This window comes from Dermacentor albipictus, chromosome 4, assembly GCF_038994185.2.
Source record: "Dermacentor albipictus isolate Rhodes 1998 colony chromosome 4, USDA_Dalb.pri_finalv2, whole genome shotgun sequence".
NCBI lineage: Eukaryota > Metazoa > Arthropoda > Arachnida > Ixodida > Ixodidae > Dermacentor > Dermacentor albipictus.
In genome coordinates, this window is record NC_091824.1 from 3783262 (window position 1) to 3803496 (window position 20235).

Sequence of the window (20235 nt, forward strand, 5' to 3'; positions counted from 1 at the left end):
GGAGTGTCACTCGACGAGGTTACGAGCTCGATCGAAGCTGTGGTCAGATTCCTCGTTGGCATTCCGTAATTCTCTTCGCACGGGCGCGGTATGTTGCAAAAGCCCCTTTCGCGATCTATCGTCGCGACGATATATCGGGTTTTTTTATTATTGTAAGTACTGATCCAGCTGTAGGGCACATGTAACCGACAAACGGAAGTCTCAGGAGAGCACCTGAGATTGTAATAAAGCAGGCGGCGCAGGAACTCCAAGGCACCCAAGGGACTGTGGGGGGATCAAAGCTCGAAGCAACGGTACGTAGGTTGGAGCCGCCGAGGCAGGTGTGTGCCAGGGGGTGTTCGCACGGACAGCTCCCCTGGCACGCGCAGCAGTGCCTCGCAAGGTCGAGATATTTTAAAGGCACCTGCGCCCATGATCTTTTTTTTTGCCTCGGTGCAGTGAGCACGATTAACGAGAATAATATGGAGGGCATCCGGTGCAGTCGCGAATGCGTCATGACAAATGTACCTCGCGTCGCCTGGCCTGTGTAGTAATATCTGAGTTGGTTGTATGAACTTTATGCGTAATACGCTTTGTTACGGTACCTTAACTGAATGGGTCTAGAGGACGGTGTTGGTACATTTTTTCGTACCGCCCTAATCCTATACCCCCCACTACAAACACACACACCCCTTTTTATCTTGTCTTCTTGCCCTTCTTGCCATGACGGATCATAGCCTCCTTTATTTTTGAAAAATGGAGGAGGCTATGGACCGATTGACCAGTTCAGTATGTCAACTTGTCAGTAACTGTCATAGGAATAACTGTAATAAACACAATTCCACAATCGGATTGTTTACTTTCAGTTTTTATTGTAATAACACTGAGGACTACATAGAACCTTATTTTGTATATGTGAGAGATGTATGTGGATATCACAAGCTTAAGCCAATGTCTATACACAGACAAAGCAGCTGCTACAACATGAACTGCGTTGAGGGCCACACAACACATATATAATTAAAGGCGCAAAATATAGGGGGAAGCTTCAAAATACACTCTGTAGCACTGCAAAGTATAACATATATTGTATGTGTACAATAAATGTTCAATAATACAATGCATCAATGTCCCATTTGCCTTCAAGTTTATTATCAAGTTCAAGTTTACTGAAGTTTGTTATGAGCATATGTACAACAGGAATCTACTGACACACCCGCAGTCAAGGTGGCTGTTCGAGGTGTGCTGGCTGCCTCAGTGTGTGTAAGAAAAAGAAATTGGGTGAACGTCGACACCAGTGCCACTGCTTCTTGCCTCTGACCTGCACGTGCCTCCGCGGCATTTTTGTGCACAAGTGTGCTGGTGTGGCGAGGCGTAGTAGTCATCCGAGAGAAAGAGTATTGTTTACATGAAGAAGTGGCTGTTCACATTGCCTGTCGCTTTCCCTCAAATGTTTCCTTGGCGACTAGGGTGACACACCCGCAGTCAAAGTGGCTGTTCGAGGTGTGCTGGCTGCCTAAACGAAAGAAAAATAAAGAAATTAGATGAATGTCAACACCAGTACTATTGCTTCTTGCCTCTTACCTGCATTTGCCTCCACGGCCTCTTGGCTTGCGGAGTCTGTATGAGGGAGTTGCTGTGGCTAGGCGTAGGCATTGTCTAAGCAAAAAGAAAAGTCCATTCAAATGGGGAATTATGGAAATAAATGCAGTTGTTATGTCTGCTTCTTGCACTCTTCTTGCCTAAAAGTTTTCAAACATAGTGTCCAGTACACACCAGCACTTTGACTGCTTCTGCTTTTTACCAGCAGGTGTTGCTGCGAGATCCTTAGTGTGGCTGCGTGCAGCATTGTAACACTTGGTGAAGGCATTTGAAGTGGTAGCCAAAAATATAAAGAATCATCCTTGTCTGCATGAATGTTTTCAATTTCTAAATGCAGTGGTAACTATCACTATTAGTGCAAGGCCCCCCAAATCTATGCAACAAGTGCCATAGCTCGAAACTGAATTTTTCCTTTAATGTTTCAAACGGCGTCTGATATGTCCAAATTAGATGTGATGTGTTTGTTTTTATTTATCCCAGTGTGGAGAGAGCATCGTTAAATTGTTGTTTATTTTTGCGTGTCTTGTTTTTTTTGTTTATTTCTGAATTTATCAAGCAGCAGTCTCATGATGCTAAAGTAACTTATGTAATGGCAATCAGCTTTTGTTTTGCAGAAAAACAACGCATTTCCTGACCCAGTGTTTGACATCCCCTCACTCGCATAATTTTGCAGAGTATTCTACCTATATTGACTTGCTTGACCTCCACTAAAGAGTCTTACATTTTCAAATACGACTCTTTCCTTAAAATCATTCGACACTTCTCATAATTTCTGTACCTTGGGCTTCTGATACTCTGCATTCACCATTTTTGCTTGTTTCTGACTAGAAATGTCTTCTTTAATTTAGAGCTTAAATTTTACCTTTGGAACACACGGAAGGGCTTTCCATTGCATATCTGCATAAAAGGGAAACGTGTTTCATTAAACATTTGCAAAATCCAATTGAAGATTGATGAATGCAGCTTGCAGTGTGATATGACTGAATGAGCCATAAAAGTAACTCATCTCACTTGGTAAATTAAAGCACATATTAGTGTGATGTACAAGATACGTTACACTAACGTGGCGGGTTCTCTTGCTTATACAGCAAAATAATCGGTGCGCGAGAAAAAAATTATTTTTGCGTATACCCCTTGTACACACTGATTTATGGAAAATGAGCTGGAGCTGTCCACACGATGTACTTATTTTACCTGCGAGTATGGTCAACAAAAATGTGTCCCAGCCGCTTAGTGGTATTCGGGATTATGTCAGTATTGCATATGTGCCTGTTGTCTAAAATAATTGGATTTTGAAAATGCTCGCAGGGATCTGATCTGCATATCTGCAGTTTATGGATGCATGTAAAAGACCCACCATCAAGTGCAAGTGAACGGTCCCACAGGCCCGGAGTCGATAATGCAAATAGATTCGCTGCACAAATTTATGGCCAGAAAAAATATTCCACATGAAATGGCATGCAAGGAAGTGTTGAAAATATTGCACAGTTAATAAAACGCCTACGCTATTAATGTGTGGGTTTATGCACTCGTTATGCAAAACGGAGGCGTGCAGACAGGACACAAGAGTAGAGTATTTACAAGTAAACAACACGAGTGCCGCTCACTTCTCTACTCTTGTGTCCTGTCTGCACGCCTCACCTCTGTTTTGCATTATGAATCCTTACCAACTAGCTCAGCTTTCTGTCGTTCTAAGTCTCGATGCACTCGATTTCGTCCGCATTAGGCACTCGCCTCTTGATTACTTCGTGGCACAGAAATACTCGGCATCAGGATGTTTTTCTGCTGTGGCCTTTGTAGAAGCATGATTGTTCAAAGTGCAACAATTAAACAGATTCTTTGAGTTGCTTGTGGCTTCGCCAGTACAATTCCGGTGCGCTGGTCCGCCTGTCCAGCAATTTCCTACTGAAGGGAAACCTGCAAATAAAAACACCGCTCCGCATGCACAAAAATGCTCCACTGTGACGCTTCTCAAACGATTGTGATGCACCACAAGAGCTGCCTACTCGCGTGATATTCTCAACAAGGAGATACATTCGTTTACTTACATGTGAAGATATATGTCAGAGCACTTCGGGCTTGGGTGACATAAAAGGCACGAATGTGCCACAGCGTCCTATGTTGACGCGCGATCGCATGTCAAACCTAAACTGTATGAAACTACTACGCTTCCAAGAAACAGATACGAAACCGAAATTCGCGTCGCCGTTTATTGCATGAATGCGTACTACATAGTGATTTACATAAGTCACGGACTTAGTGATCGCTTTCTGTAAACCTAATATTAACGTACCACCTTGATAAAGCCATCAGGTATGCGTTTTTAAATGACAAAGCATAAGGTGAACTGTACTTGTTCTCAGCTCTTTGAATAGTAATTGCGCTGGCCACATTGACCAGTAGCAACAGGGCGGCGCCCTAGAGGTTCCCACTTTTCCGGCCCAGCTTTTCCTCTAGAGTTGTTCTACTAACTCTATGCCATAGAGTTTCCTACAAAATTCTTGTAGGAAACTCTATGGCGAGGACGACTTACGGAGTCGCCATCTGTCGGAAGCGCCTCACATGCGTCGGCGTTAAATAAAGGCTAAATAAACATACTACGCGGCAGCCCTCCTGAACAATGTTGCAAGTACTCTCGAAATGGCAGTATTTTACCTTTAAAATAATCATGTTTGACAAACAGAAAGCACAGAATGGTTTACAAACGCTATCTCTTTGCCTACTACGTACAGTAAGCTGGGACACTGCGAGCGGTCGCCGCAATCGATTCCACCGAACCGGTTTGCGTGAAACGTAAGCAATCGCTGAGAAAACTATGTGGAATGTGTTCTTATAGTGGGATGGCTGTCTGTGTAACTAAATATAGCATAACAGAATGAAGCTGCAATGCAGCGATCGCACGGGTTCGCGGTGACCGACTTCGCGTCTGCATGCATGTCGATCGCTTTCGCTCCGAGCACATTTTCGCACCGTGCCGTGAGCTTTATGCCGCAGCATATGAACATTTGACAGCACGCAAGCAACCATTGTTGCATGGACACTATCGGAGCTGTTCAAAAATAATTTCGTTATAGCTAGGGTCTTCGACGCCTACAGCGACTTGTGATATGTTCCGTCGCGATGATTCAGTCTTAATTTTCTTTTTCTTTTCTTCTAAAGTCTTGGAAGCTTCAATATCATTATTTCTCAAATTTCATCGAACTGCATGTTTATCGGTCTTGTAAGCGATCAATTACCCGCTGCTTCTTTTTCCTAATTCAGTAGAATATTCATTGTCTGGTGCTACACAAGCAGGAACATGTGCCGTGCCTTTTTTCATGTGTTTTTACCCAGATGGAAAAAATTTCCAGTTCCAGCTGTATTATTGAACCGGAAATCCTTCCCAGCTGGAAAATGTTCCAGTTGGAAATGACTTTTTCCAGCCGGGATTGGAACTTCTGATCCAGCTGGAACTTGGTCCTCTTCCAGCTGGAAATTGCACCTCTTCCAGCTGGAAATTGCTCCTCTTTCCAGCTGGAAAGTGCTCCTATTCCAGCTGGAAAGTGTCCCTGTTCCAGCTAGAGAATGCTCTCAATCTAGCTTGAAAGGGTTCCTGTAATAACTGGAATCGAAGCCGTTTCCAGCTGAAAATGAAGCAATTCCCACTTGGAGTCTCAGCTACCGAGCTGGAAATGTCCTTCAGGTAGACAGAATTAAACCAAGCCGAGTTCTGCTCTGGAAAGAAAGTTTAACAGGATCGATTACGTTTCACACTTCCATACAGTGCTTTTCTTCCAAGGAGAAGGGCATATAGCTGGTTGTTTTGAGCAACCACTCAGCCATATGCATAGAGGACAAAACTCCAGCAGTAAAAAACACAATGTACGTATATTTAAAAATATTTACAGTGGTACTCTAGTACTTGACAGCACTTTCTCAGTGTGGAAGGCGAAGTTTTCTTTTTACATCTTGAATTTTTTCACTGAGGGTCCTTGGCACAGCACGCTCCGCAGCGCCGATGTCCTGGTTGTGTATCTGTCCCCAGTGCCGCAGACAATCTATAATCAAAATAATGTATCTCAAAAGATGATCACAGTGATCAGCTGGAAAAATGCATACTCGTTAACAAACCTTAAGCAATAAGTACCTACCATAAACAACCTCCACCTTTGCAGGCGTCAGCTGCTTGGATGGCTGCTCGCTGCTGCCACTTTTTGTTGGTGCGAGTCTGCCGCTGACACTTCTTTTTGCCAATAGTTCATTGCCCCAGATCACCTGGGCTGTGTCTCTCACAAGGATGCTAGGCTTTTTATTTCTGAACAGTTTTTCCGCTTGCTCAGGCGTGACGAAAATTCCACCAGACAAGTGGAACTGGAAGAAAGCGAAAAAAAGGTGTTTATTGCTATATACAGCGTCAACTAGTATTACAGCACTAGAGGCAACTGCTGCTTATAACACATGCACGTGAAGAGCTTGAAGAACAAGTTTTATTTGAATTTGGGTGCTAACGATAAATTTGTGGTATAGGTGAGCAACAACCATACTCACACGTCCATCAAATGTGGCCACAAAGTTGCCATCCTGGCATCCTTTCGTATCGTCTAAGGCGTCTGGCACAGGCAAATCTGGTGCTAAAGCAGCAAATGTGAGACAGACAACAATAAGTATAATTAAAATAGGTTCACATCAAAATTTCGTTCAATTAACAATGTTGCAAGTACATTCACCGTCTTCAATAAAAGCAGCCACTCGTTGAGGCTGCTCTGTAGCAGGTGCCACTAGTGGTGTTTCCAGATTTTGTCGTCTCTCACCTGTACAATAAAAAGTTTGAGATACATATGTATTTGGTCACCATAAATGTTCAATGAGTGATATTGCTGGTACACTTAGTACTCTTATGGCCAGTGGTGATTCGAGACTAGCTGTTGGACCAGCAGCAATACAACTGCTGTTGCAGTCTGTGCTGGCTCACACCTGTGTAATGAAAACTTTGAGTTGTGCGTGCAACTATACACTTCAGTTACTTTGACTTGCGCTGATGTACCTGTTTGGAAAAGAAACTATGTATTCATAGTCTTTAGCTTAACTGCTGTTATCCCATACAAATGTCCATGCTATAATTCCCCATGCAAAGCTTTCTCTTCTCTCTTATCAGAATACTTAACAAAAATAGTTGGCTACACAAACACAATATATACTGTACAGAATGCTTGTTAAATACACTTGCAAACTTGCCACAAGAGTGCAAATAAGTTGTTTTATTAAATGTTGCAGGAATATAGCTTCAGTAGTGACACTTTGATGATCACTTGATAATACAGGATATTAGGTACCTTACAGCTGACAGTGCTGCATTTATGATTGCTTACCTTCACATCTCTCGCTTCTCTGCATGTCAAGTATTTGGGCAACTAGGAAAACATGAAAAGTGGTCATTGTTAGACAGCATATAATACACTCAACTACAATAAATATGAAGTAATGCTTACAGTTGGTCAGCTGTGTTCTAATGTTATTTTCCAAAAACTCTATGTGTTTTTCAATGATGCATTGTGCTCCCGCTCAATGCGGCACTGCATTTTCCAGTATTTTGCATCTTTTCGTGCAGTTATTAGCTCTTTTGAAGAAACCAGCGATTCATCGTCTGTTGAATCGCTGGTTTCATCATACACCTTCCTTTTGACCTGTGAAAAAAAAAAACAATTATGAGGTGCATACACTTTTTCCATTGAACACTCCCACAACAAAATTGGGGTATGCACCAAGATTGTGGCACCATTGCTGGGGCTCCCTATATTGTATCTCGGCTAGCGCCAAATTTTCTCAAACTGCAGTAACTTTACACCCATAATGTTTGATCAAAGTGACTAATAAGAAAGATATTTGGCAGAGACGTGGGTGCTAAGCTGGGTAGCAGGGGGACCTTCCACGTAGTTTATTGTGATGCCTTTATCATCCACAAAAAGCATTAGCAACACCATTGTTTTTTTTTCTGTCGGCCATGGTTTTGTGTCTTCACTCTCAAGCTGATCCTAAAATGAACATCAAGTTTCACACATCACGTTCAGTATGCCAAGACGTTTTTGCTATTTGTTGGTGTACTGTTCAACAAAATTGCACTGAAGTGTGCACACTTTAGTGCTGAAATATCCTATTTTAGAAGAACAACTCAAACAGCATGTGCTATGTAAAAAAAGAAAGTGTGACTGTCGTGGCACTCCATAACTCAAAGATGGTGTGGTGCAGTGTACAGCATCAGACTACTGCTTATCATAAATTCTTTTGATCTCTGGTACTGACATATAGCTTTAAGAATCCCATGGATTGCCAAATGATTTATCGGTGATACGGGAGATAAATTTCAAATCTTCTATCAAAGCAAGGGTACTGAAACAAGTCTTATTATTTGGTCATGCCATGTGGGTTTGTCTCAAGGGGCACAAATTAATGCTAGCCAAAGCGGAAGGTAAGAGAGAACAAGGTTGCCCATACATGAGATCGTTAGATGACATTCTTCAGGCCACAGGGAAACAGTGGTAAGCTTAAAGAAGCCAATAAAAAAAGTTCTTAATGGTGAAGGTTTGTGCAATGTGCAAATCATTTTCTAGAATAAAAAAGCAGAAAAAGTGTCTTTTTTCTCATCTGTACTTCTTTGTTTCCGTAAAACCATTTTCATGCTGCATAAAATATTACGTGCTGCTACCAAGTTGCCCAACGATTTACCCTTTTGGCATTTACAAATTCATGATATCGCAAGTTGACAGCAACTCAATGGTACCTTACAATTATGGTCACATACCAGGTACCCATTACAAATGTGAAGACACAAGACTGTGGGCACTTAAATAATTAAGTGGGCAAGAGCCTCCAGATACTAGTCATTCCATTTATTTCCCAAATTTTGCTACAGCAGAGAGAAATAGGTTGCCAAAAGGGTATGCAACATTGTGCCACATACTGACTACTGTTCTGGTTTATATGCTAGCTTTTATGCATTAGTAATTGCTCCTTAGAGTGTACCTAAAGTCACCCACCTGTATTTTATACCTTTTTGCATAAGTCAACACTTAACGAAGTCACTTTCTGCTGATGCCTTAACCTACATTTACAGCATGTACGCAAAAGCATAAATTTGTGCATCTCAGTCAATATGGGGTTTTAACAATGCAGTGCAAACACAACATAAGCAAAATAAGGTGTGAATCAATTCCCTGGCTCATTGCTATCAGTTTAAAAAAAGGCTGCATCCATGACTACTTCTTCCAGCATATCGTGAGGAGGTGTTTGCAAGTTAGCATGCCATCAATGCAGTAATACCTCGCAGCACAAGAAAGGCACGTCAGAAGTGAACATTGCACAGCTGTGTTGGTCTTTCAGACACTGCAAGATACTTGCTTCTCTACTACATACTTGTGACCCTCGTGACTGTTTGGTGGAGGTGCGAGGTGTGGGCAATGGTGCAGCAGCCTCCTTAGCAACGTCAACATTCTTTAGGGCATGTGCCATGTGCTGTCGGAGAACAGCCTCGTACTGCTGCTTTCTTGATGCAGCCTGATTTGCCTGCTTGGCCTTGTCCTGCTATAATGGATGACAATACTGGAAATTAGTGACACTGTTAAAAACTTAGTAGTCTGGAGCTGTGTATAGACAAAGCAAAATATGCATGTACCTGTCTTATGTTCTTCTTTTTAGCATTCACATCCCCTTCAGAGAGGGGCAAGTCCTCCACATCTGACAGCCTGATCGGTGGAATGGGCACTCTCTTGTTTTTTGTTTCTCTTGCCATCTCTTCCCTTGTGGCCGCAAAGAGTATAAAACAACAGACATGTTTCATTGACTGAATCATATTGGGAAAACTATATATCAAGAAACGCTATAGTAACCCTTAATATATTTAGCATAGATACATTTCTGCTGACACGTGGTTTTATTGTCAAAAGTGTAATTATCCGAGTCCCGATCAAGCGAAGGCATATTGAGTGGGCAACAGCCATTTCACCGCCGTCAGACTGTGCCGGTATCGTGCAAAGAAGGATCATATTAAAGCGGTAGTAAGTAGCAAGTATAAGCGCACCATAATTTAACATGCTAGGCAGTTGGTCCGTGCCACTGCAAAGTCAGTGGCACAGGCTTGCCGTTCCGCGATGTGCCTTTGGCATGCTCGCTTTTTAACGCGATAGCGTTAAGGAGCTCGTGTCGCAGAAAAGCCGGTGTCGTCGGCGTCGGGTGTCGGCGTCGGTGTCGGCGTCGGCGTTTGCGGCGTTGACCGTGAGCGATAAATCACGGCAGGCGCTTCATAAATAAAAAGCAACTTCCAAGATTGGCCCGGTGGGAATCGAACCAGGGTCTCCGGAGTGTGAGGCGGAGACGCTACCACTCAGCCACGAGTTCGATGCTTCCAAGCGGTGCAAACGCGCCTCTAGTGAATGCGGTGTTGCCTTCGAAACGAGCCGTGGAAACTTATAATGCGGTGTATATCGGTAATTATGAACATGTAACGTACAGAAGTCGCAATTACACGAGTTGCGAAGTGAATTTCCGCTGCATTTCTTCTGCGCTTTCCGCACACGCAGAGCCATCTTGCGGCAAACACAGAAGACTCCCTCCTCTCAATGTACGGCGCTGCCCCGACAGGAGGCGCGCCGCGCCCGCATTGGGACCACTGCCAGGCGCGTCGCGGGACTCCCTCTCCCCTGACGACGCTTCGCCGTGCTCCCGGTTTAGATTACTATCTCTCTGCCCGTGCCGATCACGACGTTTGGCTGGCGTAGATCGTTTCCCCTCCGAGACACCGAGTTCTTTGGTTCGTTCCGTTCGCTCAGGCGCACGTTTCGTAGCCGCGCCGAACGCTGCGTTGCTCGACGCTCACCGCGTGATAGGTGGGCGCTAAGTCCGATGCGGGGCGCATCGTAAGTGGTCGCTGTGCCGTAGCGCATTGTCTTATACCCCTTGGCGGGTCGACGGGAACGCTGTCGCGTCCCACTCTTGAAGGCGAAGCTTAAGCGTCCTCCAATTTTTTTTCCCAGGCTTTAGCGGCGCTCGCTCGCCCACCCACCGCTGTCACCAATTTGTATTTTCTGACGGCTTCTTCGAAGCCATATGGTTAACGCTGAAATAATGCCAATTAATGAGGTCAAAGCGCCGCAAAACGTCTCCTTGCACTGCCTGCCAGATGCCAGCTGAATTCGAAACATTGCATTTCAAAGTGTAAAGTGTAGGGGAGTGGACATGTCCACTCCCCTACACTTTACACTGAAATGCAATGTTTCGAGCAGCATATTAATTTGCCGAGCCCTTAAATACGTATCTTTAAAACAATATACAAGTATTATAAGTGCGTGCTCAAATTGTTACAAGTTTATGCGCAGCCAGTATCCTTATTCTAATACACTCAACCGACAGGAAGTAATTTCCAGAAAAGTCGGTGCAGCTAACTTTTAGCTCCAGTGCTCCTATCTAAATACATGTAAAAGGAGAATTCGTTTTTCTCGACAACCATTGCATCAAATTTGACGAGGTTTGTTGCACTTAAAAGCAAAACTTAATATCTAGTGAATGCTGGTTTCTAATTTTTTACTGCGGTTGTCAACTATTTAAAATTGTCGAAAATTGAAAAGTTTGAGAAAACAAAACTATGAAGTTTACAATTAACTCTAACTCGGCAATGAAAAACGATATCACAATTCTGTGAACTGCACTTTTTTTTTAATCAGCAGGGCACTCTAACGAAGTATTTAGCTGCGAGCTTGAGAATCTGTACGACGTATACGCCACTGTTCTCCTCGTTGTCTTCGTCCCGCCAGTATGCGTCGTAAGGCATCGTATTGTCAAAATCCAATTCATTTTCGGGATGGAAGTTATTGACATCGGTTACCGGTATAACATATCGTTTGTCTGTCTTGTCTTCAACAAATCGCACAAGAGCAAACATCGCGCTTACTGATACGATGCACGCGTGCGAAACGATCCGCAACACAAACGCGGCACCACGAAGCCGTGCGACACTCGCTCAGATGCGCGGACTGCGGAGGAACACTAATTGGCCTTCTCACGCTCTGGAGTTCTGCGGAGGGTTTGGAACGCCAACATGTAGATCGCGCATGTGCGTACATTAAATGGTAGTACATTTTTAATAAAGGGTATTTGTTCATACTTCTTAACATGTATTGTTGTATATTATTCATTTATAAGCAATATATGACTCTTTACCAAAAGAGTTTGTAAATTGCACGGTTGCGGAGCATTTGCGGTGCGGGGTATAGTGCTGCAGCACAAAAGGTTATGGTAGATTTTAGTCCATGCGCATGTGGTCCGCGCTCTCGACGCTCTGTTTGTCCGTGGATCAAGAGCTTTATCTCGTTCGCGATTACATAGCTGTACTTGTCTTGGATACCAAATGGCACCGCGAAAAAGGCGTAAAGTCTATCTCGACCCTGGATCAAGCAGCAGCATGCCGAAATCAACAAAGTGGCTCCTTCACCATCCACTCGGCGCCGCTCCGCGAACACCAAAAGGTCACAAGTCGCCTATGACATCAACGAGATCGCCAACATCGCCAGCAAACTCTCTCGAGGACCAAATCTGTGATGAGTCTACATACACAGACTTAACCCGAGAGAAGGACAGTGATGAAGACTGCAGTGACTTTAGTGATGGTGAACACCCAACTTCCGATGCATCTTAATTCTCCCAACCGGTGTCCGCGAACGAAGACTGTTTGCCGGGCGAAAATAGTGCGTGTCCGAGCGGTGATCCGAAAGATATAGATGCTGATGAACTCTGTGAACCATTCATTGAAGGTGGAACAGTCACCCGAGGAGATGCCTATATGCTGCTGTTGGACTTGGCAATTAAATTTGGCCTATCCTGGGCTGCAATTGAAGACATTCAGAAGCTTTTCAACAACCTCTTTGAGAAGAAATGTTTTCCGGAAAGCAAATACCTCTTCAAGAATTTTTGTGGAATTGACATGAAGGATGTGATTTTCAATTTTTACTGCGCAGATTGCAAGCATCTGCTTGCTAAAACAACGGGATGCCTGGAGCAGCGTCAAAAACTAGAAGTCAAATGTACAGTCTGCAACACAAAATATGTAGGCCGTGATCTTGTGCGCACAGGCAGCTTTTTTGTAACTTTGCCAATTGAGAAGCAGCTGATGGCAATTCTTTCTAGCAAGACAGCCAACACTGCGCTAGCAGCAAACCTCAGCCGGCCACAGAGCAGTAATGGCTTAATGACTGACATCTTGGATGGCCATCAATACCGCACTGCACGTGAAAAGGTTGGGATGGCTACTCATGATTTAACATTGACTGTGAACAGTGATGGCAGTCCTGTGTTCAAGTCGTCAAAGTACAGCATATGGCCTGTGCAAATAATTTTAAACGAATTACCACCCCGGCTGCGTTTGAGCAATATGTAATGGCACCACTCCTGTGGTATGGGCATCAGCATCCAAATATGCCAATGCTGCTGCAGCAGGCACGTACCCAGGGGGGGGCCCGGGGGGGCCCGGGCCCCCCCCGAAATCAAGTGGCATACCCCCCCCCCCCCCCTCCCCGCCCACGCCACAACTCCTCACACATTCCTAAAGCGCCGCCAGATCAATGTTGAGACTTCGCAGCTGTTCATCGGTCAGCATTATGCTGCCTTTTGCACTCCTTTTAGATGGCGGTAGTTATCGGCATCTCTTGTAATGTGAAGGACAGTTTTATCGTAGATTCCGCACCCGCGCGATTAACTCGAGATGCGTTCAGTTGTCACCATCTATTCAACCGTCACGCGCAAAACTGCTGCTTTTGTTAGTTCAACCTTCTTTGTTTAGGCTGATCCTGGGACCATGAGAGGGATGCGGCTGTTACTCAGCTGGTCTGTACTCTCATGGAACGAGTTGCGGCCGGAGAAAACGTCAAATGCGTTTAACTTAGCCCTTTGCTTCTTTGTTTCCTTGAGTTACGGCTCGCCCCGACGCTGGCAGATGCCCGGAACCATATACACGTGATATGGGTTAGATAAGGTGGGAAATAAAATATTGTGAAAGAGCGTCCATAATGAAACCTTGCAATAACCCTTAAACACATAAGCAAGATAACTGTCGCCCGTTACCTCGTCTGTTTTTCCCTAACTGTATAGCACTTTTCGTGCAAAATTGGCAACTGGAAACAAAAATCGAAAGGAGTTGAGAAATTAAGCGATCTACTAAGGGAGAGCCAAGGCAACAACCAAACTGCAAGCAAAAGCGAATAATAAAAAAGTTGACCGTTGTTTATGAGAATATTTATGGATCAACATCTTTTTATTTAAAAAGGAAGTAGAGAAAAGGCCGCCGGAAGTGGAGAATGATTACTTGTTTTGAATGACGCTTCTACAGTTATCGGTCGAACCACCTCACGTAGCCACTTCTCTGCTGTGCTTATGTGGGTGTTTTTCTAACCTTTCGCAGTGAGCGCAGTACGTCTATAATCGCAGAGTCCTGCGCTCTACGCGGTTGTATGGGACTGGCGGCCGCACAGCGTTACGCAATTCGCGGAACTGTCAAAACTGATCAACAAGGCGAAAATAACTGATGTTCCAAACTATAACATGAGAAAGACTGAAGAAGCCGTAAAAAATGAACGCAGCCTGAAATCAGTAAAAACGAAACCTGGAATAGGACAAACCATGATGTATGCACTTTAAGATGAGAAGGATAATATCATCAGAAATCTCGAAGATATAGTAAAAGCAGCGGAAAAATTCTAAGCTGACCTGTATACAGTACCCAGAGGAGTCATGATAGTTCATTTAGAAACAGTAATGAACAGGATACAGAAACTCTCCTATAACTAGCGATGAGGTCAGAAGGGCCCTGCAAGACATGAAACGATGAAGAGCGGCAGGATAAGGAGGAACAACAGTCGATTTAATCAAAGATGGAGGAGACATTATGCTTGGAAAACTGGCGGCTCTTTACACGAAGTGTCTATCGACTGCAAGGGTCCCAGAAAACTGGAAGAATGCAGACAATATACTAATCTACAAAAAAGGAGACGTTAAAGAATTGAACAATTATGGGACCATTACCTTGCTCCCAGTATTATATAAAATATTTACCAAAATAATCTCCAATAGAATAAGGTTAACGCTGGATTTTGTCAACCAAGGGAACAGACTGGCTTCAGGAAGAGATACTTTACAATGGATCACATCCATGTCATCAACCAGGTTATCGCGAAATCTGCAGAGTACAATAAGCCTCTCTATGTGGCTTATATAGATTACGAAAAGGACGAAAAGGCATTTGATTCAGTAGAGATACCAGCAATCATAGAGACACTACGTAATCAAGGAGTACAGAACGCTTACGTAAAAAGCTTGGAAAATATTGCTACATGCGTGAGGTATCTGTTTGTTTGAACGAGGCGCGTAGGCGGCATCACTCCAGAAAAGAGAAGAAAGAACGAACTGGGCTCGCGCTGTGAATCTAACTGGTCAGCGCTGCAACCGTTGTTGTAAATATAATCTGTAAATGGTTTCTCGTCTTACTGACTCGTCTTTCGCGTTAGAATATCTACGAGGTTCTACAGCTACCTTAATTCTACACAAGAAAAGCAGGGACATACCTATAGAGAAAGGGGTCAGACAGGGAGACACAATTTCTCCAAAGCTATTTTCTGCGTGCTTAGAAGAATTCAAGCTATTAAACTGGGAAGGCTTAGGAGTAAAGATCAACGGCAAATATCTGAGCAACCTTCGGTTTGCCGATGACATTGTTCCATTCAACAACAATGCAGACGAGTTACAACAAATGATTGGAGACCTTAACAGAGAGAGTGTAAGAGTGGGGTTGAATATTATTATGCAGAAGATGAAGATAATGACAAATAGCCGGGCAAAGGAACAAGAGATCAGGATGGCCAGTCCGCCACTAGAGACTGTGAAGGAGTACGTTTACCTAGGTCAATTAGAGGGAACCCTGATCATGAGAAGGAAATTCACAGAAGAATAAAAATAGGTTGGATCGCATACGGCAGACATTTCCAGCTCCTGACTGAAAGCTTACCATTATTATTGAAAAGTGAGGTGTGCAATCAGTGCATTTTGCCAGTGCAATATGTCCAGTGCCAATGCATTTGCCAGTGCATTTCCCAGTGCATTTTGCCAGTGCATATGGGGCAGAGAGTTGAGAGCAAGTTAAGGACCACGCAAAGAGCGATCGAACGAAGATTGCTAGGCATAACGTTAAGAGAGCAAGAGAGTGGTTTGGATCAGAGATCGAACGGCTATAGACGATATTCTATTTGACATCAAGAGGAAAAAATGTAGCTGGGCAGGTCATGTAATGCACCGGTTAGATAACCGTTGGATCATTAGGGTTACAGAATGGGTACCAAGAGATGGGAAACGCAATCGAGGGCTACAAAACACTAGGTGGAGCGATGAAATTAGGAAATTCGCGGGCGCTAGTTGGAATCGGTTGGCGCAGGACAGGGGTAATTGGAGATCGCAGGGAGAGGCCTTCGTCCTGCAGTGGACATAAAACAGGCTGATGATGATGATGATTATGATGATGATGGAAGTGGTGGGCCCCCCCCGAAAAAATATCCTGGGTACGTGCCTGTGCTGCAGGCATTTGTGCATCAACTGGAGCAGCTAAATGCAACTGGTATCACGTGGACACTTGCTGGCACACAAGTACGCTCTAAGGTAAATGATCCCGAACAGAAAATTTTAACACATTTACGACACAACTCTTGAGTATATATTCACATGATATTCCATTATTTTGCAGGTTTTCTGCATATGTTGCTGTGCAGATGCACCTGCCAGAGCTGCAATGCAACAAATGGTCCAGTTCAGCGGTTACTTTGGTTGTAGCTGGTGCTACCATCCAGGAACCAATGTACAAGGCAAGTCCTATGCCACTCTTGGCTCTTTTGCTGTGGTCAGAAAGCTGGACCAGTTAAAATACATGCTACCACTGCAAAAAAATGTGCCAGTCTATGTGGCTGAGTATTCGGCACATTTTATCTCTAGTATGGATCAGTGTAGAGGGAAGTGTGATTCAGTTACCGTAAATTAAACTTGCTGTGTGTATACTTTTGCTTTTTTTAACAGGTACTATCAAATACTGCTTGGATCAGCTCTACCCTGATCGCACTGACGAAGAAACTTTGGTGGACATGAAGGCGGCTTGTCGTACTGGCACTACTGTACATGGAGTCAAGGGCCCATCTCCACTTATTAACTTACCCGGTTTTAGCCCTGCTTGGTCATGGTGCCCAGATTACATGCATTGTGTTCTACTTGGTGTCGCAAGACAGTTGACAGAATTGTGGCTCTCTGATACAGGAGCAGATTATTACTGTGGCATGCCCTCTACTGTGAGGGTTATAAATGAACGGCTTGGTGAAATAAGAATGCCTGTATGTGTTAGCCGTCAGCCACGACCGCTGCAAGTTAGAAAATATTGGAAGGCCTCAGAATGGCAGTACTGGTTGCTTTATTACAGTGTACCTTGTCTCACTGGTGTGCTTGAGGACAAGTATATGACTCACTGGAACCTTCTTGCATCAGGTGTATTCATCCTGCTAAAGGATTCTATTTCACGTGCAGATGTAGACCTCAGCACACAACTACTTACAGAGTTTGTCGTTGGTGTTGAATTTTTGTACGGCCGGAGCAACATGACGTACAATGTGCACCAGCTTTTACATTTGCCAAAGTCGGTTGTTTTGTTTGGACCTCTGTGGGCACATTCTTGTTTCTCATTTGAAACAAATATGGGCAGGCTCTTGAAGCTAATAACATCTGCCAATGGAGTGGCATTGCAGATTGCTAGCAGGCTTCTCTTGCGCAGCAGTCTGCTAGCCCTGAAAGCACGTGCAAGCAACTATGCACTTTCGCTGATCAAAGAAAGCGCTGCAAAAGAATGCTTGGAAAACATTACTTCTCTAGGCAAACCTGAGACAGTTCATGATGATTTTTCTGCCCATACAGAACTACAGGGAAAGCAAATAGTTGAATTTCGTAGGATGAAGGTTGGGTGCACTGTAATTGCATCAGAGCGATACAGCAAACATGTCAGAACAAATAGCACTGCTATTGTTTTTCCAGATGGCACTTATGCCAGGGTAAAAAGAATATTCTGCTCCAGAGAACCATCGGGAGAACACTTCTTTATTATTTCTGAAGTATACACTGTTGACTCTGTCCTGCCAAGTGAGCACATTAAGAACGCAAAAAAACGAGGTGATGAATGTCTGCTCAAGATTGGTGCACAGATACGACCATGCATATATTTTTGTTTTAATAACCACGAGTACTTTTGCGATTTAGTTAACTCTTCTGAATGGTTTTGATGACCTAATAGATCACAATAAAAAAATTCTGGCACCAAAGTTTTTAATGTGAAGCATTAGGATTGGCCCCTGGTTTATTCTTTTCCAGCCAGATAACGTCAAAAATAAAGTGTACAGTGGTAGACTTCGAACACAGGTCCATCAGTGCTCCAGTAGGTATAAGACTCTCTTCATCCTTAGAAAGATGTTGCCATATGCAGAATATTGGTCAGGACAGGGTAACAAATGAAGAAATCCAATTTGATGATCTGCTAGTTAGGCTATAGTAGCATGTACTGCCTGCAGAGTACATAACCTCATGAGTTTATTTTTCGCGATCACTAGCTCTTTGAGATGCCATATGATGTTGAACTAACTTCAGTACCGACCAAGTAGGTTCAAGGTGCAACACCCAGCAGCTGCTGTCAAGTGAAACTAGAAAGGTTTATGAAAACCTTAGCTAGGAAGCTGTCATGAATCAAATAAAAATTAGTCATCTTCAGTACTGCCTAGTGCTTGCAAGTACTCTTGCTTTCTTTGTGTTTTGTTTTGTACTCCTGACGGTGCTTGGCATCTTTTAATTGCAGTCTCCATGATTCATCAACGAAACCACTTGTAAGCAGGTGTTTTAGAGATGAAAAGTTTTCCTTCCTCTGTTTGCCGCATGCATGTGAAGCACTTCCTTATTGTGCTAGTGTATTGTACTTGAGATAGTAATATATCTCTTACTACACGTAGCAGGACATTTTGCATCCAAGTCGTGCTGCATAAGACCAGCTGCTTAGAGGGTATCCATCAGTCTGCTTCTGACAGCCACTTAGCAAGTCAGATGCTTTGCTTTAGCATAGATGCCCACAGCACTTGCGAGACTTACTTAACTGCCTTTTCTGTATGTTGTAATTGTATGATGTTGCAAGAACTTCAATGTTACTCTTCTATTATGAAAATATTGAATATCATGCAGGCTTTGTACAAGCAGGTATGAGCAAATTACCTAAGGTGGCTATATGTATACCACTGTTACACCTTGGTCTTTTCGCTTGATTACAAAGAACAGATGCACTCATTGGTACTACATTGTGGTTCAATACGCCACTATGTGTAATAATTCAGGATTGTTTTCATATAAAAGTAATGCTATCCAAGCATTCTCCTGCATTGTCAGCAGTTTAAGCAATTGTTGCACATGGAACCATGTGCAACAACACATGGTTCCATCCGTATGTTGTCCTTTTTTGTCCTACCATTTATTGATCCCCCTAATAAGTTGCAAAATATGTGTCGCAGCCATTCTGTATGCTTTGAACAGACATACTTCAAGATGTTCGCTAGTTCCATTTATAAGGTGTCATTTCCCACACATATTTTTGCCTGTCAATTGCAATAAAAAATTGTTCATACGACCAATTTTATTATTTTCTTTCAAGAGATTATATTTTTAGTGTTGCACACTAAAAGCATATATCCACATATGTGCTGAAGGGACATATATTTCTGAAGCACATCATATAGAATGAAGTCAGTCCTGTATCAAATACTATTGTCTTGAAAATGAATTACAATCTAATTTTGTACCTTAATCATTTCTGTTGCCTATAAGCAAACAGAAAAGCAGGACAGTAAATTATGAGCCTGGAACCAAAAACTTGGTCTAAAATGTTTCACTCTCACAACTCTCGAATTTCCTGTGCAAGGCACAACAATCCCATCAGAAAAAAATAATTGTGTATTAGAAACAAAAAGAAAACTTTCAGGATTTCAGAAAAAGTGCTAAGCCTTAATTGCCTAGCTTTCAAGTTAGTTAATGTGTACTAGGGAATGCAAACATACTCACTTTTTCACAATTCACTGCAAACTAAAACCAGGCAGTTGTTTTACTCTTTAATGAAACCAACATCCTCGGAGCTTTTGATGCGGCATGCCTTCTGCTGAATATTGTGCAGCTCTTTGCCATAGTCATTTTAAAAGTAAGAGTTCTATTCAGTACAGGACTTTCAAGAGCTTCATTTACCCTTCTGCTCTGTAGTACAGCCATACTCCTGAAAATTATTTTCCATCCACATTCTGTGATTGAGCATTTCCAGCTGGCAGCTGAACTATCGTCCAGCTGGAAACATTCCTAGCTGTTTCCAGCTTCAGCTGGCAGCCCATCCAGTCTAGCGATCATTTTCCAGCTGGACCATGTCCGGCTGGAAACTGGCCCAGCTGGATAATGTGATTACCAGCCGCATTTCCAGCTGAAAAACTTTCATTCCAGCTGGTATTGAAAAAGCCAGCTGGAAATGAAGCTGGAAAACCCTTTTCCAGCTGGAAATTGACCTCCCATTTTCGTCTGGGTACCGTTCCCCTTCCATTA

General features: G+C 43.3%; 1 protein-coding gene and 1 pseudogene across 1 annotated transcript; one reads left to right on the plus strand and one right to left on the minus strand.

Annotated features, from left to right (window-relative positions):
* Positions 1-6115: 6115 nt before the first annotated feature.
* On the minus strand, positions 6116-9353 carry LOC139059575 (uncharacterized). Its single transcript, XM_070538009.1, has 5 exons — positions 9230-9353; positions 8971-9138; positions 6930-6971; positions 6288-6371; positions 6116-6191 (listed from the first exon to the last, which is right to left on the minus strand). The coding sequence occupies exons 1-4, from the start codon at positions 9344-9346 to the stop codon at positions 6339-6341; spliced, it is 360 nt and encodes a 119-aa protein (XP_070394110.1). The 5' UTR covers positions 9347-9353; the 3' UTR covers positions 6116-6191; positions 6288-6338.
* A 3001-nt stretch (positions 9354-12354) lies between these two features.
* On the plus strand, positions 12355-18312 carry LOC135912809 (uncharacterized; annotated as a pseudogene).
* The last annotated feature ends 1923 nt before the right edge of the window (positions 18313-20235 follow it).

What these genes read in the sequence shown, in the direction of transcription:
- LOC139059575 (XM_070538009.1), bottom strand. Translation starts at nt 9,346, where the DNA reads ATGGCAAGAGAAACAAAAAACAAGAGAGTGCCCATTCCACCGATCAGG. An exon ending in AAAAGAAGAACATAAGACAG is followed by an intron (nt 9,139 to 9,229) that starts GTACATGCATAT and finishes CATCCATTATAG; the next exon opens with CAGGACAAGGCCAAGCAGGC. An exon ending in AACAGTCACGAGGGTCACAA is followed by an intron (nt 6,972 to 8,970) that starts GTATGTAGTAGA and finishes ATGTTTTCCTAG; the next exon opens with TTGCCCAAATACTTGACATG.